Raw genomic sequence first — 21,038 nt, forward strand, 5'->3', positions numbered from 1 at the left:
ATCTGGCATTAACCATGACTTTTAATACAAAGTCATTAACTTTCAAAACAATGAATTTTTTTGAGAAGAAATTTATCTGGTTTAATTGGCATTATTTGGTAGCAAGTAACAGTCTCCCAAGCTTAAGAGAAAACTATAAAGTAGGAAGTGGGTCAATGTTGCCGTAAGGTTTTAAGGCTACCTTAAGGATCCCACGAGCAGGAAATGCAGATAACAGTAAACTGGAAAGTATCAGGAATCAAGTACCTTTTTCTTCAAGGATTATATGGTCTCTCGTCTTTGCCTTATTCTCTTTCTGCCTTACATGTATTGCCATAACATTAGCTTTCTGATTCCAAATTCTCAGGACAAATTACCTAACTGGCTCAAATTTGACCAGAATGCCCACTCCCTAGCCAATCATCTAAACAACTTGTCCCTGGGGAGGCAGAAGCAATATTCAGAGAATGGGACAAATATATTAGTTAATGTACTCCACACTTTCTGTATTTCCCTATAACACAAATTAGAAGTTTAGATATTTTTTGAAGAAACAAGCTGTAATTCTTTGATGGCCTTTTCCAACCTAATGTTGGAATCACTAAACGCAAACTGTCTTCCAATGGAAATAACCTAGTCAGTTGGTTTCTGGAAATGTTAAATAGGATTGAATTCTACAGCAGGGTGTCATTTTTTTCAAGACACTTTTCTGTGCTTCATGTGTTTGTTATTCCATCCTTTCAGTCACTTCACAGTGTCCAATATAAATTTAGATTTCCTATCTCCTTTTTCACACATTAAAAAAAAAAAAAACCTCCGCTCATTCTGAATTGAGAAAATCAGTGCATGAGAGCCAAACAATAGAACCATAATCAAGCAGTAGTCCCTTCAATACAAAAAAAATTTCCAATTAATAAACAGGTGAGGGCAGGTAGAAGGCAGGGAAGAGGGGACTTTCAGTAAATCTCAACTATAAACCAGACACTATGCTAAATGCTTACATTTTACTCCTCACAATCCTGTAAGAGGTCCGATTCGCTATCCCTTTCAAGGATAATGAAAATTAGGTTTCAAGAAGTTAAGAAACCTACCAGACATCACACATCTAGTATATAGCTTTAATATGGACTCAGAAGAAAAGGGGCTAACAGCTGGGGAATGGGGAATAGAGAAGGCTGAAGCAAATAAAGACCACCTTTCAGCATACCCTAAATATATAATGAAAAGACATGAAATCTGTTATGACACTATATTGTGCAACTTTTTAAAACGTCAACTCCAATTTTAAAAGGAGACAAACTAATGTTTTAGACAAACTAAAAATAAAACCTCTTGGTGTCTTAGAGGTCATTTAAATTCTTTTACACTCTTATTTCCTTAATATTCATCAGTATAAAAGAGCCATTTTTATAATCAGATACTTGATTCCCTCAAACCTGATTCTGCCACACATCAGCCCATTTTTCTTCTCTTCAGCATCAAATTTAATATTCTATGCCTGTCTCAACAACCTCTTCTGTGCCCTCAGTCAAGCACTCTTTCACCCAAATACTCTCATTACTTAAAAAGATCAGTAGGCAACTCTTACTGCCAAAACAGTCTTTGTTGCTTTTCATCCAACTTAACCTTTCCACTGCATTTCACTTCAGCACCATCCTGCATTTCCTATTACTTCCTTGATGATTTAAGTGTGAGTGTTTCCCAAGGTTCGGTTCCTTAGCTCAGAGATCCCCAGTGTTTGAACACCTTTAAGTTTGAATTAACTTAATGTACTTATTTCTTAGAAGACATATGATCCCAAAAAAGATTAGGGACCACTGGTAAAGATCAAATTCTTAACTTCTTTACAACTTCTTCCAAACTTTTTTCACGCCACCTCTCACAAATTCCCATCACTATCTTTGCTAATTTCCGGAGTGTCCCCCTCCATGCAAAATTCTAGAGTACTCTGTGTATGTGTCACTTGAATATATATACCGTGATATATGAATACATGCAAATCTGTCTAAACAAAGGAGGTACTCTCACTAACATGAGATCTTGTTCCCAAGACATCACCTAATTTTTGCACCTCAGATAACAAAAAACATACTTTCATGGCAACAAGTTGTAAACATTAGTGACATAAATAGTAGTTTCAATAGTACATTAAAAACAATTTTTACCAAAATTAAACTGAAAACTTGCATATTAATAGGTAACAGCCAACATATTTTAAAATGTCATGTTATGAAATCATTTATGTAATACCAAATTTCAAATATTGAATAAAAATTTTAATGAAACAAAAATGCAGTATTAGGATCTGAACTGAGTAGTATTAGGATCTGAACTACAACTGAGATACTATGTCAACTCTTTAAAGTGATTCTAACCCAGGCGTGCTTATCAAAGCCCCTTGAGAAAATTTACACACACACACACACACACACACACACACACACACACACACACACTCTCCTTCTCTCCCCTCCCAGTTCCTTTAGGAGGCTGAGGATGGAGGCCAGTCTGTGGACCTTTCTAAAATGTATTAAATTGCATTTAGAAATCAACACCTAAGTTTACTAGATGAATATGGTCTAATGGGAATTATTTGTATGTAAATATACTCAATATGTGTGAACAATAGCTTTTACAAAAATAAAGCAACTGACAAAAGTCAATTAAAGAGTATACTCATACTAAGAAAAAGTATACATGTTAATGGATGTTGTAATTACGAAAAAGATTTCAGAATAATTCTTTAAACATTAATTTACTAAAGTATAGTCAACATTTTTTTAAATATAAAATCATTAAATTCACCGAGGCTGAGGCTGAACGTAACTTGTTAAAGATCCAACATTCACTTGTATGTATGTTCCTAGTGGATACTGAAAAGGATCTAAAATCTTAAATTACTTTCAGGACTACTTAATTTCTTCATTGCATTGAAGAACTGCTAAAATATGCTTGGAAATTCAAAGATCAAAAACTATAAGCTTGCTAAAATTTCAGCATTATTTTAAAATATATATACTGTCATGCTCTAGACTTTTTTTACCCTCCAAATTTAATGGGTATTTTGCTAAACTCAGTAACCTGCTCATACCGTTGCTTTATACATCCTTAAAAATAAACTCTAAAAATAACCAAAGGAATTTTTGAGACTCAAATTCTAATCCGTCTAACTTAAAATAATTATACTTTCCATTAATTAATCTTTAAAATTCCAAGTAATGCTTCCCACTCCACAATATTTAATCTTTTTTTTTTTTTTAATTTTCTAGAGGCATGTCTTATTTATTTATTTATTTATTATTTGTTTGTTTGGTTTATACATGCACTGGGTACAGTCAGAAGCGCGGGAGGGTGAGAGAATTCACCAGAGCCAGAGCAGGGAGCAGAGCAGGCAGAAGGACCGAAGTACACTGCTGAGGGGAGCAGCGGGCGGCAGGAGAGGTCTGCGCACCATGTGGGACCCTCCTCCGGTGGCCGGGGAGCAGCCGGGGATCGAACCAGCGCCGCAGAGGCCGCGGGCAGCTTCGCAACCCAGCGCTCAACCGCTGCGCCACCGGGGAGGCCCTCACAATATTTAATCTTACATTTAGAAAAACTCTGCCTATGCTCATGTGTGTATCTACAGTTGTCCTATGCATTCAAAGATATTACTGACAGTGTCAGACTGGGTCTGGAAAAAACAATGGGTAGCTTCACTCCCACTGTAAATGTGTGAAAACTGGACTTTTAAAATCTAGAACAGTCATATTCATATTAATTTTTCTTTTTTCCTACCCTTTATCATAATTAGAAATTAAAAACATAGCCTTTTTAAAGTAACTCTTGCCATGGTTATCAAACTTTTCTTATGTTGCTGCCTTCAAGAATCTTCATTAAAGTTTTTAGTAAGTCAAAATCCTACACTGCTTTAACAAGGGATATAAAATATAATGTTTGCAAAATAACACCGATAAAACTAACAATGTGGACTAAGACGACTTTTTCAAAAGTTATTTAATAAACTCATCCTTAGGTTAAAGATTAGTAACCTAGTGGCTCTACTCTTCCCTTTTTAAGTAAAACATACTGTTCATAATAATCGTCTCGTATCTGAAACCAAGAATATGCAAAGAGAAGGCTAAGCTGAAGAAAAATAAAACACAGATTTTCTCACCCCACAGCACTGCAGTATTTTAAATACATAGGAATACAACAAACTCAAAAGAAAAAAAAATAGTGTTTTATTAACTACCACACTGTTATAATACACTTTAAACGTACAATAAGGTAGCCTTTAAATTTGAGGTGGTCTTAAGAATAACAAATGAACAGAATTCCAAATTTTTGAAATAGGTGAACTGCTGCAGTTATAGGTATACATTTAGGAAAATTGTATAGCTCTTACAAGACCAGCGAAGAAACTTCATTTTGTACATTTTTTAATAATTGAAAATATAAACAATAATTAAAAAATAAAAAGAAAATACAGCGTAATAAAAAACATGTTTCTCAATTAAATGTACTGGATACATATAAATTTTAAGGGAAGCAAAGAAGGAAAATGGTTGATATTTAAGTGCAGACTGACTATCTAGACAAAAAAAAAAAAGACAAAAAAATATCATAAAACCTCTAGTTTTCTATGACTAATATCCATATGGTTGGAGTATCGTCACTATGGAAGTGATTTTGTTATGTTTGCATATGTTATACTTTACGGGTAATTTACATGATGGCTTTTAAGGCCCTGGCAGACATGGTTTTTTTAAAAACAAAATTGAATTAAAAAAAAAAAATCACTGCTAAGACGCAATACACCTTATATTTTTGGTCCTCCAATATTCAAGAAAAGGGATAATTCACTATAACATTTTCTTACCACCCAATGCCCCAGCCTATACATTTTAAACTTTTTTAAACATTGGTTATATTGCCCAACTTCGTTATTGAAAGAATATTAACAAGACATTATTTTGGCAAATTAAATCTTAAACATGGCTTTTCAACAGGATTTAAAAGGTGACTATCCCTAGAGTTCCATGTTAAAATGTAGTTTTCAAAATCTTACAAGAGTAATGCTTAAAATATTGTACAGTTAACCTAATTAAAATAATTAGCTTCAAAATGACAAATTGATAAGCTAAGTAAAGCCTACACTAGGTAACATTTGCTTGGAAACTTGATTTGTCAGTTATGCATAATAAAAATTCCAGTCATCAAGAAAATTACAAAAATTTTTTTTATCATAACATGATTTCTTTCACCCACCAACTTTTTATCTTACAATAGATAAATACCAACGTTCTCATTTTTACACTAAACCACACAGGATTGATGCATTTGGTTAGACTACCATTCGCATTGTTAAATTCAATTTTCTCTTTATATAACTTGGTAAAATTTCATTTCCTCTAGATTCCAAAAGTACCTACAAAACCCATGCAATTTTACCATTTTTAATATACTATGGAATATCATACAAAGTAAGGCATTTCAGTGTCATGTATAACCAAGTTACTGTCAATCCAAAAATTTTTGCACATCAATAAAAAGATATCTAAGAACTTAGGAACAATATTCTTCTCACTACTGTATAAAAATAACCACAATGAATAAGTATTTGTGTAATATTTACTCCATTGTCTCATTTCCAGAAACTGTGACAAGCTGTAAAGGTATTTCAGTGTTGGTAAGGATATCTTGATTGCTGGTGGTGGAAGTATTAACAGTTCCTATCCCTGAAACAGAGCCTTGTTGAATATTTGCAAGGATAAGTGTTGTTCCTCCTGCAGTAATCAAAGTATCATCTCGTGCAGCTTCCACAGATGCCAGCACTGTACTGCTAGAGTGAATACCTTTTTTATTCTGATGTGTTTTAATATGTTTGGCAAGGTGGTCACTTCTCATAAAACGTTTTGAACATTCTGGACAAACAAATTTCTTCTCGCCTGTCAAAATAAAAATTAAGTTATTTAGTTTTTAAAACTCAGTATTAACAGATTGATCTTTCCTGAGAAAGGAAGACAACAATGACAGTCAGGAAAAGGGAGCAAAATCAATTAAAATTTTATTCATTTTATAATTTCCTCTTGTCCCATGCAAGATTTCTGTCATAGACTATTTCTCTTCAAAATAAATCTGTAATCTTCACTTCTTAATGAAAAGCAACCTTCAAACTTATTATAGACCAGTAATTACATAAAACTTAAGTATCTCAACGATGCTGATCTATCTGTTTTGAAATGTTACTTTTTTGTAGTAGTTTTATTTATTAACATATTCTTCAATGCTTAAATCTGAATTAATGTAACTACACGAGAGTATTTTTAGATTGAAGACATAACTTAAGGCTCAAAAAGAATGAGTAATTCCAAGAATAATGGCGATAATATGATATGATTTCAGCTTGAATAATCAAGAGTAAGCTCAGGGGCCTCCCTGGTGGCACAAGAGGTTATGTCTCAGCGCTATGAAGCTATCAGCAGCCACTGCAGCATGAGTTTGCTCCCTGGCCAGGGAGCTAACACACATGGCGCAGCAGACCTCTCCTGTCTCACCCGCTGCCCCCCTCAGCAGTATATTTCAGTCAATCTGGCTGTTCTGCTCCCCACTCTGTCTCTGGAGAAACCTCTCACCCCCCTGTACCTCTAGCTTACACCCCAGCTCTTATATGCATAAATAAATCTTTAAAAATAAAGAGTAATAAAAAAAATTTAAAAAAAAATAAAGAGTAAGCTCAATATAACATGATGTTAAAGTTAGTGAGGACTTGATGCTTAAATTTATTTCCCAGCATGAATAAAATACCTTTTAAAATACAAAGAGAGAGTAAGCTTCTATTATGTTGGAGACCTACAATGTCAGAGGAGTACTAGCAATAGAAGGCAAATGGAATCCAGAGAGAAATCCATCAATAAACAAACTTGTAATCTTCTTCAAAATGTCTTACCTATCTCTTGTTCCGCACCTCCACTCTATGTAGGTCCTCATGAGAACCCCCATGCCTGAACTATATTGCAGTGATATCCTAGTCTTTCACTCACCAGTCCAATAAATAAATGCCAGACAAATCTTCCTTAAATGCCAAATTTTATTACAGTACAAAACTTTACCATTGTACTAAGTAGTATGGAGATGCAAGAGTAGCATGCAAATAACTATATAGTTTAGGTTCTCCACAACCTAACTTTGAAAGACTTCAAGCCTACTTAACAGAAATTGTGTCACATAAAATCTTCCCCTCTTGTCAAATGGTGTCTTGCTTGTTCTATTCACATAATATTCTATTCTTCTGGGATGGCACCTTCCAAAAATTCTCTTAGAATATCAGTTCTGACACAAGATCAGAGGAGATTAGGAAATACTACACAGATACTATATCCCCCCCAGAGATACAGTGTTCCTAACATTAATTAAATGTCTTAGAAGTGCTGCCTTGAAGTTATTTGTAGTTTTAACTCAGTTTCCTACTTGTACATTATTTTCCCCTTTTACATTATTTCTTTTTATATCCTGCCTTTCAAACTCACTAAGTAAAATTCTATTGTAGGGCCATCTTAAGGTCTATACTATGTTCAACAATGCCTTACTATCCCAAGCGGTAATGATCTGTCTCAGCATACTCAACAGCAAACTGTAACATAAAATCTTTAGCTTATCTAATTTCTTATACTATTTGCTGCAGTTTCAAACAGGTTAATAAGCTCATCTGTATCCCAAGCAATAATGATCTATCTCAGCATACTCAATAGCAAACTGTAACATAAAACCTTTAGTTTATCTAATTTTTATACTATTTGCTGCAGTTTCAAGAAGGTTAATAAGCCCATCTATCTACCTACCTGATGTGAAATAGAAACTAAAACGAGAGGATCTAATTTATGTGCTACTATGTACTTCACGGTTATTTTAAATATTTAAAGCCAATGTAGAAGGTATAAAGCAGAGTCAGTTTATTCACTTAGTCTAACAGAGATCACGGAGTTGAATTCAGATGTAAGAAACTTCAAAATACATACTGCCCTCGAAGAGCTAAAAAGAAACTTCTCTGAAGAGGAAATGCAAATGGCCAACAGGCATATGAAAAAATGTTCAACATCACTTGTCATCAGGGAAATGCAAATCAAAACTACCATGAGATACCATCTTACACCAGTGAGAATGGCACATATTAAAAAAAACTAGCAACAACAAATGTTGGCGAGGGTGTGGAGAAAAAGGAACTCTTCTGCACTGTTGGTGGGAGTGCAAACTGGTCCAACCACTGTGGAGAGCGGTGTGGAGATTTCTGGACCTACTAAACATAGAGCTTCCATATGATCCAGCAATTCCACTCCTAGGTATTTACCCAAAGGACACAGAAACATCAATTCCAAAGAACACCTGCACCCCTATGTTTATAGCAGCACTGTTTACAATAGCTAAGCTTTGGAAACAACCCAAATGCCCAAAAATAGATGACTGGATCAAGAAGATGTGGTACATATATACCATGGAATATTACTCAGCATTCAAAAAAGATAAACACATGCAATTTGCAGCAACATGGATGGCGCTGGAAGGGATCATGCTCAGCGAAATAAGCCAAAAAGAAAAAGAAAAATACCGGATGGTCTCACTCATAGCAGGAATCTAGAAAACTTAAATAAGGGACCAGGAAAATGAATAACTATAAGAAAGTGAAAATCAAAATCAACAAAAAACTATGAACCAGAGACACTTTTTGGGGGTCGGGGGCGGGAGGGGAGGGATTGGGGTCAGAATGGGGGGCCTGCAATTGTATGGGGAATATAAAAATAAAATTTATTATTTAAAAAAAAAAAAAGATTAAGTAACATACTTAAGAAAATAGATTCTAGGGGGCAGCGAAGTATCTAAGGCCCTTTGGAAAGATTTCTCAAGAATTAAGTATTTTTCACCTTGACTCTTTAATTTCTCTTGTACCTCTCCCTGGCAAGTACTAATCCTCCAGTCCATGAGGGAACATTCTACGTCTGGGCTGTAGTGAGACAGAACTCTACACTCTATCTTGAGTCCTACCTTGCATGTTTGGGGAGAGGTCATGAGAGAGGGGGATCCTACTCAGGGTCACATGTATCACTAAAATAACAGGATTAAAAAAAGAACACCTTCAGTCAGAAAAAAAAAAAAAATACATACTGCCCTCCATTTCACCATGCTTTTTCCTTTTAAACTTTCTAGAAATACATTGTTTCTTTTTTCAATTTTTCAGTGTATAGACTGATGAACAACTTGATTACTCAAATAGTAGCAGCAGAAAACCGTGTCTAAGTAAAATTAAGGTAGGCTTAGGTTTGGGTCATCCCCAAGTTCATTTCACAACTATATAACTATATAACTATATATAACTATATTAACAACTATATAACTCTATGTAAAATCAATTAAATGAAAAAGTTTTGACATCAGCAACACCCTGATTATTACTCCATAAAATGTCTTTTGCTTACCTCAGATATTAAAAGAAAAGATGATTTTTAAAGTGTTTTAAAATTGATGTTACTAAAGATAAAAATTTGGTGCAACTGAACATATTTTAAGATTCAGTTCAGTAAGGTATACAAAAAAAAAGAAAAACCTTCAAGGTAGTATGCAGTCCTATAATTTTTTTTTTTTTGGTTAAAAGTAAATATTAATAACCTGTATGTGTTCTTCTGTGCCTCTGTAATTCATCGCTTCGAGTAAATCTTTTACCACAGAACATCCAGTTACAAATAAAAGGGCGCTCCCCAGAATGCCAACGCAGATGAGCTCTTAGATGTGAGGTCTTCCCATAGACTTTACCACATCCTGGTATATGACAAATATGTTGCTTCTTTTTCCCAAGATTGGTACCTCTAAAAAACACAGAGAATAATACACTTACATGAAAATATTCAAATGAAATTATCACTTACATCATATATCCCTGTGTTGAATCTCAAGTAGAAGACATTCTCACCGTAAGGTCAATTAGAAGCCAAACCCATTTAAATGAAAATTTATGCATCTCAAACATGTTTTATATTAATTTTACTCCAGAATAAATGTGATTGCTGCCCAAATGTAAATATGCTCACAAATCATATCATTTAAAGTAACAATTTCACACATAAAGTATAATAAAATATTGATCTATCAGAACCATTCACAAATTCTAAACTTTGGTCCAACCTAATTAACTGTACGGGAAATTAACTGGTCTTTATTCAAAGTCACGTCAGCTAGTATAAAAAGTAAAATACACCAAGAGTTAATGCAGTTATTATCCGGTACAATTTAAAAAGTAGATAGGCACCTTAGCACACTTCAAATTAACACGACTTACAGCGTATTTAATCATATATTTGTATAGCCATATTCTGAATATACACTGACTTGCAGAAAATCAAAGAAAAAAATCTAAACAGAGCTATTGTCTTAGCTCCCTTAGCACTATATGAAATACAAGTCAAAAATCACCTTTATAGTTAAATTTTCCTCTTATTAACCATGCAAAGATATACAAAATCATACACATCAGGGATGTAACAAAATATAGTTTTCTCCACATCATGAAACTGAACATTTGTTACATATTAGTATTTGATACCAAGAATGGGTTTAGAAGATATGCTTTGATGGGTGAAGAGGTATTTTAGTCTAAGCAAGAAGAAAATCTTCCTTGATTCCAGAATAGATATTCAAATTGTTTTAAACACTACAGAGAATGTTATTTCAAAGCTTAAAAAAAAATAGGCTAGTTATAGAATAAAAATAACTTGAGTTTATAAAAAACTTGTCAATTTGGACACAGTGATCGTCAAGATCATAATATAAAGGCTGCAATGTTTCTGAGATTTACATTGAAGACTCCCCAACTTCCCCTCCTCCCCCCAATCTCAGTCTAGGTATAGCCAGCCTATAACCTTCCGTAAGCCTACAAATCCTCCTGTATACTGTACACCTATTGTTTTCAAATTTTAATGGAAAAATGCATATTTCCCCACATTTATATTTTAATGTACTCACACTCAGTAGCATGTGAAATTGCCATAGGACAAACAGTGCTAAACGGTGCAGTGCTGGCTGTTAGATGCCATAGGTGTTCTGAACAAGGAGACATCAATGGGGCTCCAGTAGTTAGAGAAGGCTTCATGGAAGAGGTGGGTAGGATTTAGATAGAAAGGAGGGAAGGCATTCCAGGCAGAGGAATAGCATAAGTAAAGACAAGGAGGAGTCATGCTGTTGTCTCAAGGGCAAGGATGTTATAACCTAACACAATTCTAGATTCTGCTCCAGTCCACCCCCAATTTCTACAAAAGAGCTAAGCTGAGTGAAACAGGTTTTTCTGGCTCACCTGCAATGTCAAAGCCTCAACTAAAGCCAATATTGTTTCCATTTAATTTAGCTTTTTATATTATTTTAAATAGCCCAAAGAAAAAACTGTCTGTGGTTACTATTATACATACCAATTTTACATATTGTATTTACCACAGCAATTTCACAGAGAACCCAATTCAGTTCATCTATACTCATGACTTCTTTCCTCTTTTCTAAGCCTACACACAGGTGAATTAATGTGGTTTTATAAACTCAAAAGTGTTATTTTACCAACCTAGCAAAATCTAGCTTGAGAGAAATAACAAAGCATAAAATCACAACAAATCTACTTCTCAAAGAACCTAGAAGACAGGGAAAGATTTTAATTATTGTCATTTTGAAAATGGGACAGGGGCACAGAAATGGGCACAGGGGTGTGCACACAAGTGCATTGATTTTAAAGGTCAAGCCCAATAACCAAGTCCAATTTCCTTTTAAAAAGGAATTTTTAGTCAATAGATCTAGGTGGAGTAGATATGGATTTTATGGTATGTGATGTGAAGGAAAGAAAAGAAGTGACATGAGTTTCTCAACAAACTTCAGGTAATAAAAGAGTTAATTAACTCTGAATTATTCTTCTTGAGTTACATAATCAAACCACTAATAATCTATAACCTGGAAAAAATAACAACTTCTAAGTTTCTATTCTTGAGTGCCTAAATTTGTTCCCACCATTTAATAATGCCAGGATAAGAGTGACCCAGAATAAATAAAGCTAAGTTCTGGGTAGAAGGATTAAGAAAAACTAAATAAATCAGGTCTTTCTTTTGCTTGGTATGAGAAAAATGGAACACACACTGAAACGCTGACAGAGAAGAAAACAGATTCCACAAAATATGTTAATTTGTAAAATAAGGTCCAAGGCTTAATTTATACAAAACCTACATACAATTGATGCCTTTAGAATTTATTTCATTAAAATTATTTGTATATTGCATTAGAAAGTTTCTGAATGTTGCTTTTGTTTAATACTAAATGTCCCAACTATTTTTATCTTTAATTTTTAACCTTTGATTTTTTTAATCTTTAATTATATTTAACACCTTGCTCAAAAAAGGTAAACAAAATTTAGTTTTCTAAAGAGGACACTTTGCCTATATTCCTTTTTTAAAATATATGGCTGAGGGGGAAATGGCCAACGTAAAGTTCCTATTCTCACGTTTGCAAAGCACTTCAAATATTTCAGATTTATATATACGCTATGCTCCTATTCATTAATGCAGCAATTGTCATGCTACAACCAGCTGTTCAAATGAATTCTCCAAGAAACAATGTTTTTCCCCCTTAGGAATTCAATTTGATTGCTTAGAACAAGTGATTCAATTAATATTTTGTTTAAAATAAAGTTTGCAAACTTAAGTGATGGAACTCTTTCTCTACTTGTGTAACAATGCATATGCAAACTACTGACATACAAAGTTGAAAGTGCAATGTAAAACTGGAAAACTAAAATATTCACAAAAGATAATGCATAAAATTTTAAAATAGCAAAATAACATGCCAAAAAATGCTCAATCTCACAAAGTAACAAAAAATATAGTAAGTAAAACAATATTGAGGCATTACTTTTTAACTGTCAGACTTTTAAAAGTTTTAAAAATGATAAAATTCATTGTTGGCAAGGATAAGGGGAAGCAGATGCTCATCATATACCACTGATGGGTGTATAAATAAAAGATACATTTCGACTGCTGAAAACTAATACTGATGAAATAATCAGACAAATATGCAAAGATCTGTAAGAATTATGACAACTCCCAACAAAAGATGTTATGTTCTTCTATAACCATAAAATACTATACAGTCACCAAAAAAAAAAATTGATGCAGACTCAGTATACACTTGGAAATATGGTCACAAAATTTCTTCAAATAAGAGCATAAATGTAAAAGAATACGATTCTACTTTAAAATAAATTCTGGAAGGACATACAGAAAAACATTAGAATAGTTATCTTGAAGTGGGGCAAGATTTTGGTATTCTTTTAAATACTCTTTTCTATTTCTGAATTTTTATGAGCATATGTTAGTCTAATATATATGACTTTAAGTGATACTCATTTTAAAGAAAAGAGTAAGTAAAACATAAGCCGGGTCTTGACCCTCAATTAGGTAAGACTTTCATGACCAATTTACCTTGAAAGCTCCTCTTAAAATGAGAGTACGTTTCAGCAAAGTTATTACCTAACCAGAACACCACACTTATTTAAATTGACTGAAAGTATTTCAAAATTTCAATTAACTGAATAAATACAAATATCTAAGAATCAGACACAAAAACAAATCTACTTAGAAGGCAGTACAGTATAAATGGTGAAGGCCAGAGGAAAAAAAAAGTTCAAATCCCAGTTGTGCATGCCCATTATAGTCATTCAACTTCTCAATGCCTCACTAATTAAAACTGTCTAAAACACAATAAACTTTCAATGTTATCAGCAGTTATTAGTCATTACTATTATTGCAAATGGGCTCGTCAATGTGTAAAACAAAGGTATATAAAAATGTTTTATTAAAGTTCATTACATTAATAGCTATTTTGTCTATTTAAAGTGCATTTTTTGAGAGAGGTGTGTTACAGGTTTTTCACTATGACTGGGAATTCAGTTAGTATGCCTTTAGAGTTCTATTAGTTTTTGCTTTTTATGTTTCAAAGTTGTGTGGTAAAGGAACCATGACTATTAATATTCCTAGTGAAAATTATTAGTACCTGTTATACAGATTTTTTTTAAGGCAAACTGATTTTTGTTTGTTTTGGGTATGAAAATTTATTCCATGTATTTTGTTCTCTTTTTCTGCCACATTCATACAAACATACACACAAAATGATCATGTAATGACAATTTCCCACAATAAAGTGACACTGATGTGCAGTATTTAATAAAATTAGGCGATATTAGCACTCTTAAAAAAAAATTATGTTTCATGTATGCATACCTCCCACCACCTTCTTTACAGTTGGGACAGGTGCAAGCTACCCTCCGAAGTCTTTTTCCTTCTTGATGTTGTTGGTCCCCTTCTTCATCTACCACCTGTACTCTTAAATGTGTTAGATCATTGGTATTCAATGTAGAATCACCACTGAGCTGCCACTCTTCAGGATCAGGTTCTTCTTCCTTGATCCTAATATCTAAGGAAAAAAACAAATATAGATGAGAAGCAGTCCACTAGCTCAAAAAACATAGCAAGAGATCTAACCCTCCAAAGCAAAGTGAAAATTATATAAAAGTTAAAAATCATCTGTTTTTAATTATCATTGCTCTTTGCTGTGGCTTACTCTTTCAAAACAATCTATTTCATTCTAAATATTAGAGTTTAAGCCAAAATGGGCATTAAGGCAGCATGAGAGCTTGTTTATTATTAAAAAAAGAATCATTTTGTTTTTGAGCAGTCTGAGTCACAAACTGAAAGTAGACTGAAACTTCAATTAGAGTTGTTTAATTCCTACTGTCAGTTCAGAATGGAACAAATTCTAACGGCCGTAAGCTTTCTCTTTTTCACAAATTGCATGCATTTTGCCTATCCAGAGTAGGTACTATGTGAATGCAAAAGAAGGTGCCATTCACTTAAAACTGTTGCTCAAACTTAAGCTTTAAATTTAATCATTAATAAATATCTACAAATACTACATCACTGAGAAATGTGGTTAAAGGAGGAAAGACTGTTTCTATTTTCAAGGAGTTTTACTATAAACCAGGCTGGGAAACAAAGTGAGCATGCAATGGTGAAGAAGAGTGGACACTGACAGTCATGCCATTTTTCTTAGCAATCAGACATCTTTATTTATATATTGATAGTGATACAGCATCATTTCCTATGTTGTTTTTTTTTTTTAAAGAAACAACACATGATTTAGAACAAATAATATAACCGTCTTTTAACAAAACATAGATCCCCATAAAACAATCAAAAAGTAGTTTTGAAAAGCAAATGCATTGAATTTGTATTAATGAAAAAAGTGTATAAGCAAAAATCCTGTTTTAAATTTTAAAATAGTTTATCTAATAACCAAAATCAAGAACAGAGGGGGTGGGTGGAGAGAATGACAACAGGGGACTGTGGCTTAGGTCCCAGGGTAGATGTGTTCTCGATGGAGACAGGAAATACTAAGCAAGTACAGGTGGAGGCAAAGACAGGTAATGTGTTCAAGGTTGAAGGTCATGGAGACAGAGTGCTGGCCCTACAGGTCTGGAGCTCAAAGAGTTTTGGTGCTAGATACATAAAAGATACTGATAATATTAACACAATAATACTGTCCAACCAAATAATCACTCAAGGACTATGAGTAGAATGAGAAGGGAAAGTAGTCAATGAGGAATATAAACATTAAGGAACAGGCAGAGGAAGAGGAACCTGCAAAGAAAAGGAACAGCCAGGAAAATGTGCTACATTAAAGGAGGAAGAAAACATGTTTTTCAAGCAAGATAGGAAGAGGTACTATCAAATACTGCAGATAAGACAGAAAATAAAGTGTGCAAGAAGTGAGAAAGTATTTAATAACAAGGACAAATAATTTTTTCAGGAAGTCTGGTGAGGCTGAAAATGCAGGAGTAACATCCCTAAGAAGTCAGGAAGGGATGACAGGTATAGCTACTGAAGTAGTCACCTCTTCCTCCTTTACATGAAAGAAAAAGATACAGAAACATTCATTCCTCCAATAAATAATTGGCTTCTATGTGCCATATACTGTGTAGCCACCAGATGCAGAAAAAATTTGATGGCTAGAAATTAAGAGGATACTGGTTTCTATTTTCTCATTTTATAGATAAAATAAGAATTAAGTACATATAAAAGTCTTCCATATATATATATATGAATGAGTACCTCTTTTTTTATAATCAGGTGTAATCACTGCATCATTATAACAAAACATTTAAGTTCCTACACAAAAATTTTACAAGTTAAATAAAAGACAAAGCATGTGAATATCACATATCCAGAGCTAGATAAATTTTAAGTCCAAAAAAGTGAATTATGTTATCAGACGTTTTTAAATTTTCTTCTATTATTTATGAAAAGATAATAGGGGAAAGGGGGGGCAAAAATTAATGTAAAAATGGATAAAGGAGTCTAGAGAGACAGAATAAAAAATTGTAAATAAAGGGGGGGAACCACAAGAGAAAGGGCAAGGATGAAATGCAACCAGATTGAAGTACTAAGGACATTCCTGCTCCTACTGCTAATACTTTAAAAAAAAAAAAAGATTGATTGATTGATTGATTCATTTATGCATACAAGAACTGAGGTGTAAGCCAGAGGTGCAGGGGGGTGAGAGGATTCACCAGAGAGAGTGGGGAACAGAACAGGCAAAATACACCGCTGAGGGGAGCAAACTTGTGCTACAGTGGCTGGCGATAGCTTGATAGTGTAGTCTTTAACCACTGTGCCATGAGGGAGGCCCCTGCTAATACTTCTACTGGACCCTACAAAACATGTTTTGACTAAAGTGTCACGCATGGAAAAATCTACTCACAGCTTACTGAATCTGAAAACAACATAGGTACATTGAACTTAACATGTCCAAAATGAATATATCTTATATATACCCACCAAACTAACTCCTTTATACCTCTGAGTTATTAATTAGTTGCATTATAAGCCACCTAATTGCTCAAACTATCAACTTCATGTGAGTCCTGCCAGTCCATTCCCAGCTTCTCATCTCTTGCTTTCACCAATTTATCATGTACACAGCTTCCAAAATTTTCTTCCTAGGAAAAAAATCACTAATGGCATCACTTTCCTGACTCAGTACTTGCACTAATTCTCTATTTTCCACAGTATGAAGTGCAATTGCATTAACTTAGTATTCATGAACATTCTCAATCTGGTCCCAACATGCTCTTCAACGTCAGTATTAAAACAATTAAATTATCATTTTTCATGATAAAAATGAGTTGCCACTTGCCCAAACTGTTTTCTAGTTCTTTCCTTTTTCACCTAACCTCTACTCATCCTTCAAGACTAATTCAATCCCCATCTCCTTTACACATGCTTATGGTAGAATTAATTATATTTATTGGCTCATATATCCGTTTGGATAATGAATACTTCATTCAAAAATGCAGAGAAAATTGGCATGACTAAATGAGCAAGACTTTTCTAAGGAAGAACTTCTAACAGGTAATAATCTACCTAAAAAGACTTTGGCCTTTACTTTTCTATGTTCCTTTGCTGTGCAAATAATACACAAAGAGGTTTTTGTTTTTTTAAGAATCAGTTCACATGAACAGGATCACAAATGGCTCACTAAAAACAATAAACTATTTTCCCAGTAAGTGTTACACTCAAATTTTAATCACTTCACATCATACACAATCTTGGATATTTTAAAATATCCAAGTAATAAAACTAATATGACTATTAATAAAATAGTAATAAAATTAATCTGATGAATTCTCAGTAATTCGTTTTTGTCAACTGCATAGCAACTTAATACAGGCACCTTTAATAATAACTCGTAAGGGCCCTCCCCTGGTGGCGCAGCGGTTGAGCACTGGGTTGCGAGGCTGCCTGCAGCGTCTGCAGCGCCAGTTCAATCCCCGGCCACAAAAGAAAAAAAAAAAAAAAAAAAAAAAACCTCTTATGTACTAGGCAGTCAAGTTTACATCCTCCTCAATATCTTAGTAGATGATAAAGCACTTTAACTGTGGTATTAAGAGTCCTACATATTGATCTTTCTTGGAAATATACTGGTTATAAGGCTCAAAAGAAAAAGCAGTATGAAAGGTACTCATTATTATCAGACAACAGGAAAATTAAAATGAAGATCACAATATGCAGGAAAAATCCTACATATCTACCAAGATGACTAACATGAAAGTAGACTATGCCAATTGTTGGCAAACCAATGGAGCAACAGAAATTCTATCAAACTATTGGGGGGAGGGGAAGTGTACATTTCCGTGACAACTTTGAATAATCTTCTGAGTATAACTTCTAAAACTAAACTCTATACACCCTACAAACCAATTTCACTCCAACAAAAATACATACATATGACACCAAAAGTACAAAAATTTACCCCACAATGTGAACTCATATATCCACTAGCACTGGAAAAGAAAATAAATCATGATATTCATTCATACAATGAATGCTTAAACAATGAAAATTAACAATTTACATGAAAAAAATGAACGTTACAATTTTAAACAAAAAGAGATACTCTGTATAAATGGGTGTGTGTGTATTTCTCCAATTACATAAAGCTCAAAACAAGCAAAGCTACTCTATGACGACTGCCTTTATAAAGACTGGATACTGGAGTTAGGTTGCTGGTATTATTCTGTTTCTTGTCCTTTTACTGTATGTTCATTTTGTAAAACTTCAAGTTATACAAATACAATTTGTGCACTTTTCTGAATGTACATTATACTTTAATAGAAAGATTATTCTAAATAATTTAAGTAATCTTTACAAAATTACTTAGAAATTCTATCAAAGACAGCCGCTCAACTTCTGTTGTGGCTCCTAGTTTGCATATAATCAACTACCCTTCCCCATACCATCAAAATTAAAACAAAAACTTTAAGATTAGCGTGCTCCAAAGATTAAGTACATAATTTGAAGAATTATATAGTGTTGATAGTGTGCCAGTTAATTACTGTTTCAAGGATAAGTTAAAATAGTTAACTTCAGTTTATGTCTTTATCAGATTTACTTTTTGTTGGAACAAGTAAATGCATAGACCACTTTAGGTGGTGATTAAGTGTTATGCTGGTAAAGTAGGATTGTGAGGGACAGAGGAAATGAAAGGGAGTACTTGCTATCTAAAATACAGTGTGCTCCGAGAAAGCTTGGCTCATACTGTAACATTTGACCCTGAAGGAGGTAAGGAAAAGTATCTGACCCTGACTACAAGGTAAGGGAAAGTACCCCAGGCAAAAAGAAAGATAAGCTGGACATATGCTTGGTGTGTTCAGGGGGAAAAGCAAGAAGGACTAGAATGGAATGAATGTGAAGAGTGGTAAATGATATAAGATCACAGAGGTAAAATAGTGTGTGCCTATGTGTGTGTGTAGATCTTGCATTTCCTCATAGGCCATTAGCAGGATATTACATATAATTCAGAGTGACGGTAGTTACCGAAGTATTAAGAGGGGTAATATAATTTAAATTACATTTCATTAGATTCAGGATCACTGTGGATGCTATACTAAAGAGACTATTGGCAGATACAGGCAGAAGGAAATTAATTAAATTAGGATACTATTAATTACCAAAGCAAAAGATGACAGTGGTTTAAAACTAGGATTCTGATTAAGTAGCAGTAAGGATTGGTCAGAATCAGGAAGTTATTTCGTAGGTAGTGTCAAAGACATTACATAACAGGGAGCTATATGAAGTAAGAAAACAAGAAAGGCATTAAAGACGATTCCAAAAACTTTTGTCCTGAGCAACTAGAAAGACAGAGTTGATTGACATTAACTAAGAGTAGACAGGCAGTACAAGTGATTCTAAGGGGGGATGCCGATCACAGACCCATTTGTTGACTATAATAGGAAATATCTACATCATGATGATCAATCAGGCAGTTGATGAGTCTTGAGTTCAGGTAGAAGTATGGCAGATATAAATTTAGGCATCACCAGTTTATATAATTTGTAATGAGTTGCCTGTAATGGAGTACAGACAGATAAGAGTAAACCCTGGGGTACTTTCAAGTTAACAAGAAGGGATTAAAAGAATCAGTCAGTGAGCTAAGAGGAAACTGGTGTTCAGAAGCCAGTTGACAAAATCATTTCAAGCTGAGGACTGAGAAACAACTTTCAAACATAACAATTCGGAAATCACTGGTGGTCTTAACAAGAGTTGTTTCAATAGAGAAGTGAGAACACAAGCCTGCCTAGCATAGTTTCAAGAGAATGGAAGAGATGAACTGGAAACAAATACATACAACTCCTTCCAAGAGTTCTGCTGGAAAAGTAAGCATTATAAAAATGGTACTGAAGTTCCTAAGCTAGTCCACAAAAGTAGATTTAACACATACCTGAAATTGATGTAACACATACCTGAAATTATATTTAGCAGCAATACCTATTAATATACACTAGCAATAATAAAAAGAGAACATGCTTTTGAATTTAAATTTAAACTTGACTTTTGGTACTTAATGAAAAGCAAGTATAAAGGCAAAAAATATAAGCAAGGGAAATAGAAATTCTCAAAGATTTGTATAGAAATTTATGAACTGTATAAACTAACAGCACTTGATTTTTGTTATGTCTCCTTTTTAACATCAAACTGTTTAAATTCCTTTTTCATCTGGCTGTTCAAATTCCTATGATTATGGTTGTTTTCAAGGTCTACTCCAATAAAACAAGCTTGTGAAAGGGATACATAATGAAAAAGCAATGTTCCTTCATATTGGGGCAAGAATTTAAAGAGAGGAAAACAGAGTTTAAATCTCTAGTGTCTCTCTCTCCTCTCTCCCCCTCCCACCCCCACAATGTGCATACCATATAATTACAAAAATAAGACTAATTTTCGTAGTCAAACTAAGAGCACAAATACAGAAAAATATAGCTTAACATGTTCCACTTTACATAGAAATACCAAAAAAGGAGAAAGAATGTGATGGAAGCAATTTCCTGGGGTAGAAGAGTAGTGACAGTAAGGATTTAGATGGAACCAACTTTCCACCCCCATCACTAAATGGCGTAGTTGACATCAATGAATTTGGCTACTTTTGCAAGGTAGGAAAAGGATGAAGCCAGTGAT

At 33.8% G+C, this 21,038-nt stretch overlaps 1 protein-coding gene across 2 annotated transcripts in view; it reads right to left on the minus strand.

Moving 5' to 3' along the window:
* Window positions 1–4,176: 4,176 nt before the first annotated feature.
* Window positions 4,177–21,038, minus strand: part of SP3 (Sp3 transcription factor) — a 48,692-nt gene continuing 31,830 nt past the window's right edge. For both annotated transcript variants that reach the window (XM_037523561.2, XM_037523560.2), the window contains 3 exons: window positions 14,253–14,445; window positions 9,619–9,815; window positions 4,177–5,906 (listed from right to left, as the gene is read on the minus strand). In XM_037523561.2, the coding sequence (XP_037379458.1) occupies window positions 5,590–5,906; window positions 9,619–9,815; window positions 14,253–14,445 (707 nt within the window). In that variant the 3' untranslated portion in view covers window positions 4,177–5,589. The remainder of the gene's footprint in view (window positions 5,907–9,618; window positions 9,816–14,252; window positions 14,446–21,038) is intronic.

Source organism: Talpa occidentalis, unplaced genomic scaffold, assembly GCF_014898055.3.
Source record: "Talpa occidentalis isolate TD23 unplaced genomic scaffold, MPIMG_talOcc4v2.1 talOcc4.3, whole genome shotgun sequence".
Classification (NCBI taxonomy): domain Eukaryota; kingdom Metazoa; phylum Chordata; class Mammalia; order Eulipotyphla; family Talpidae; genus Talpa; species Talpa occidentalis.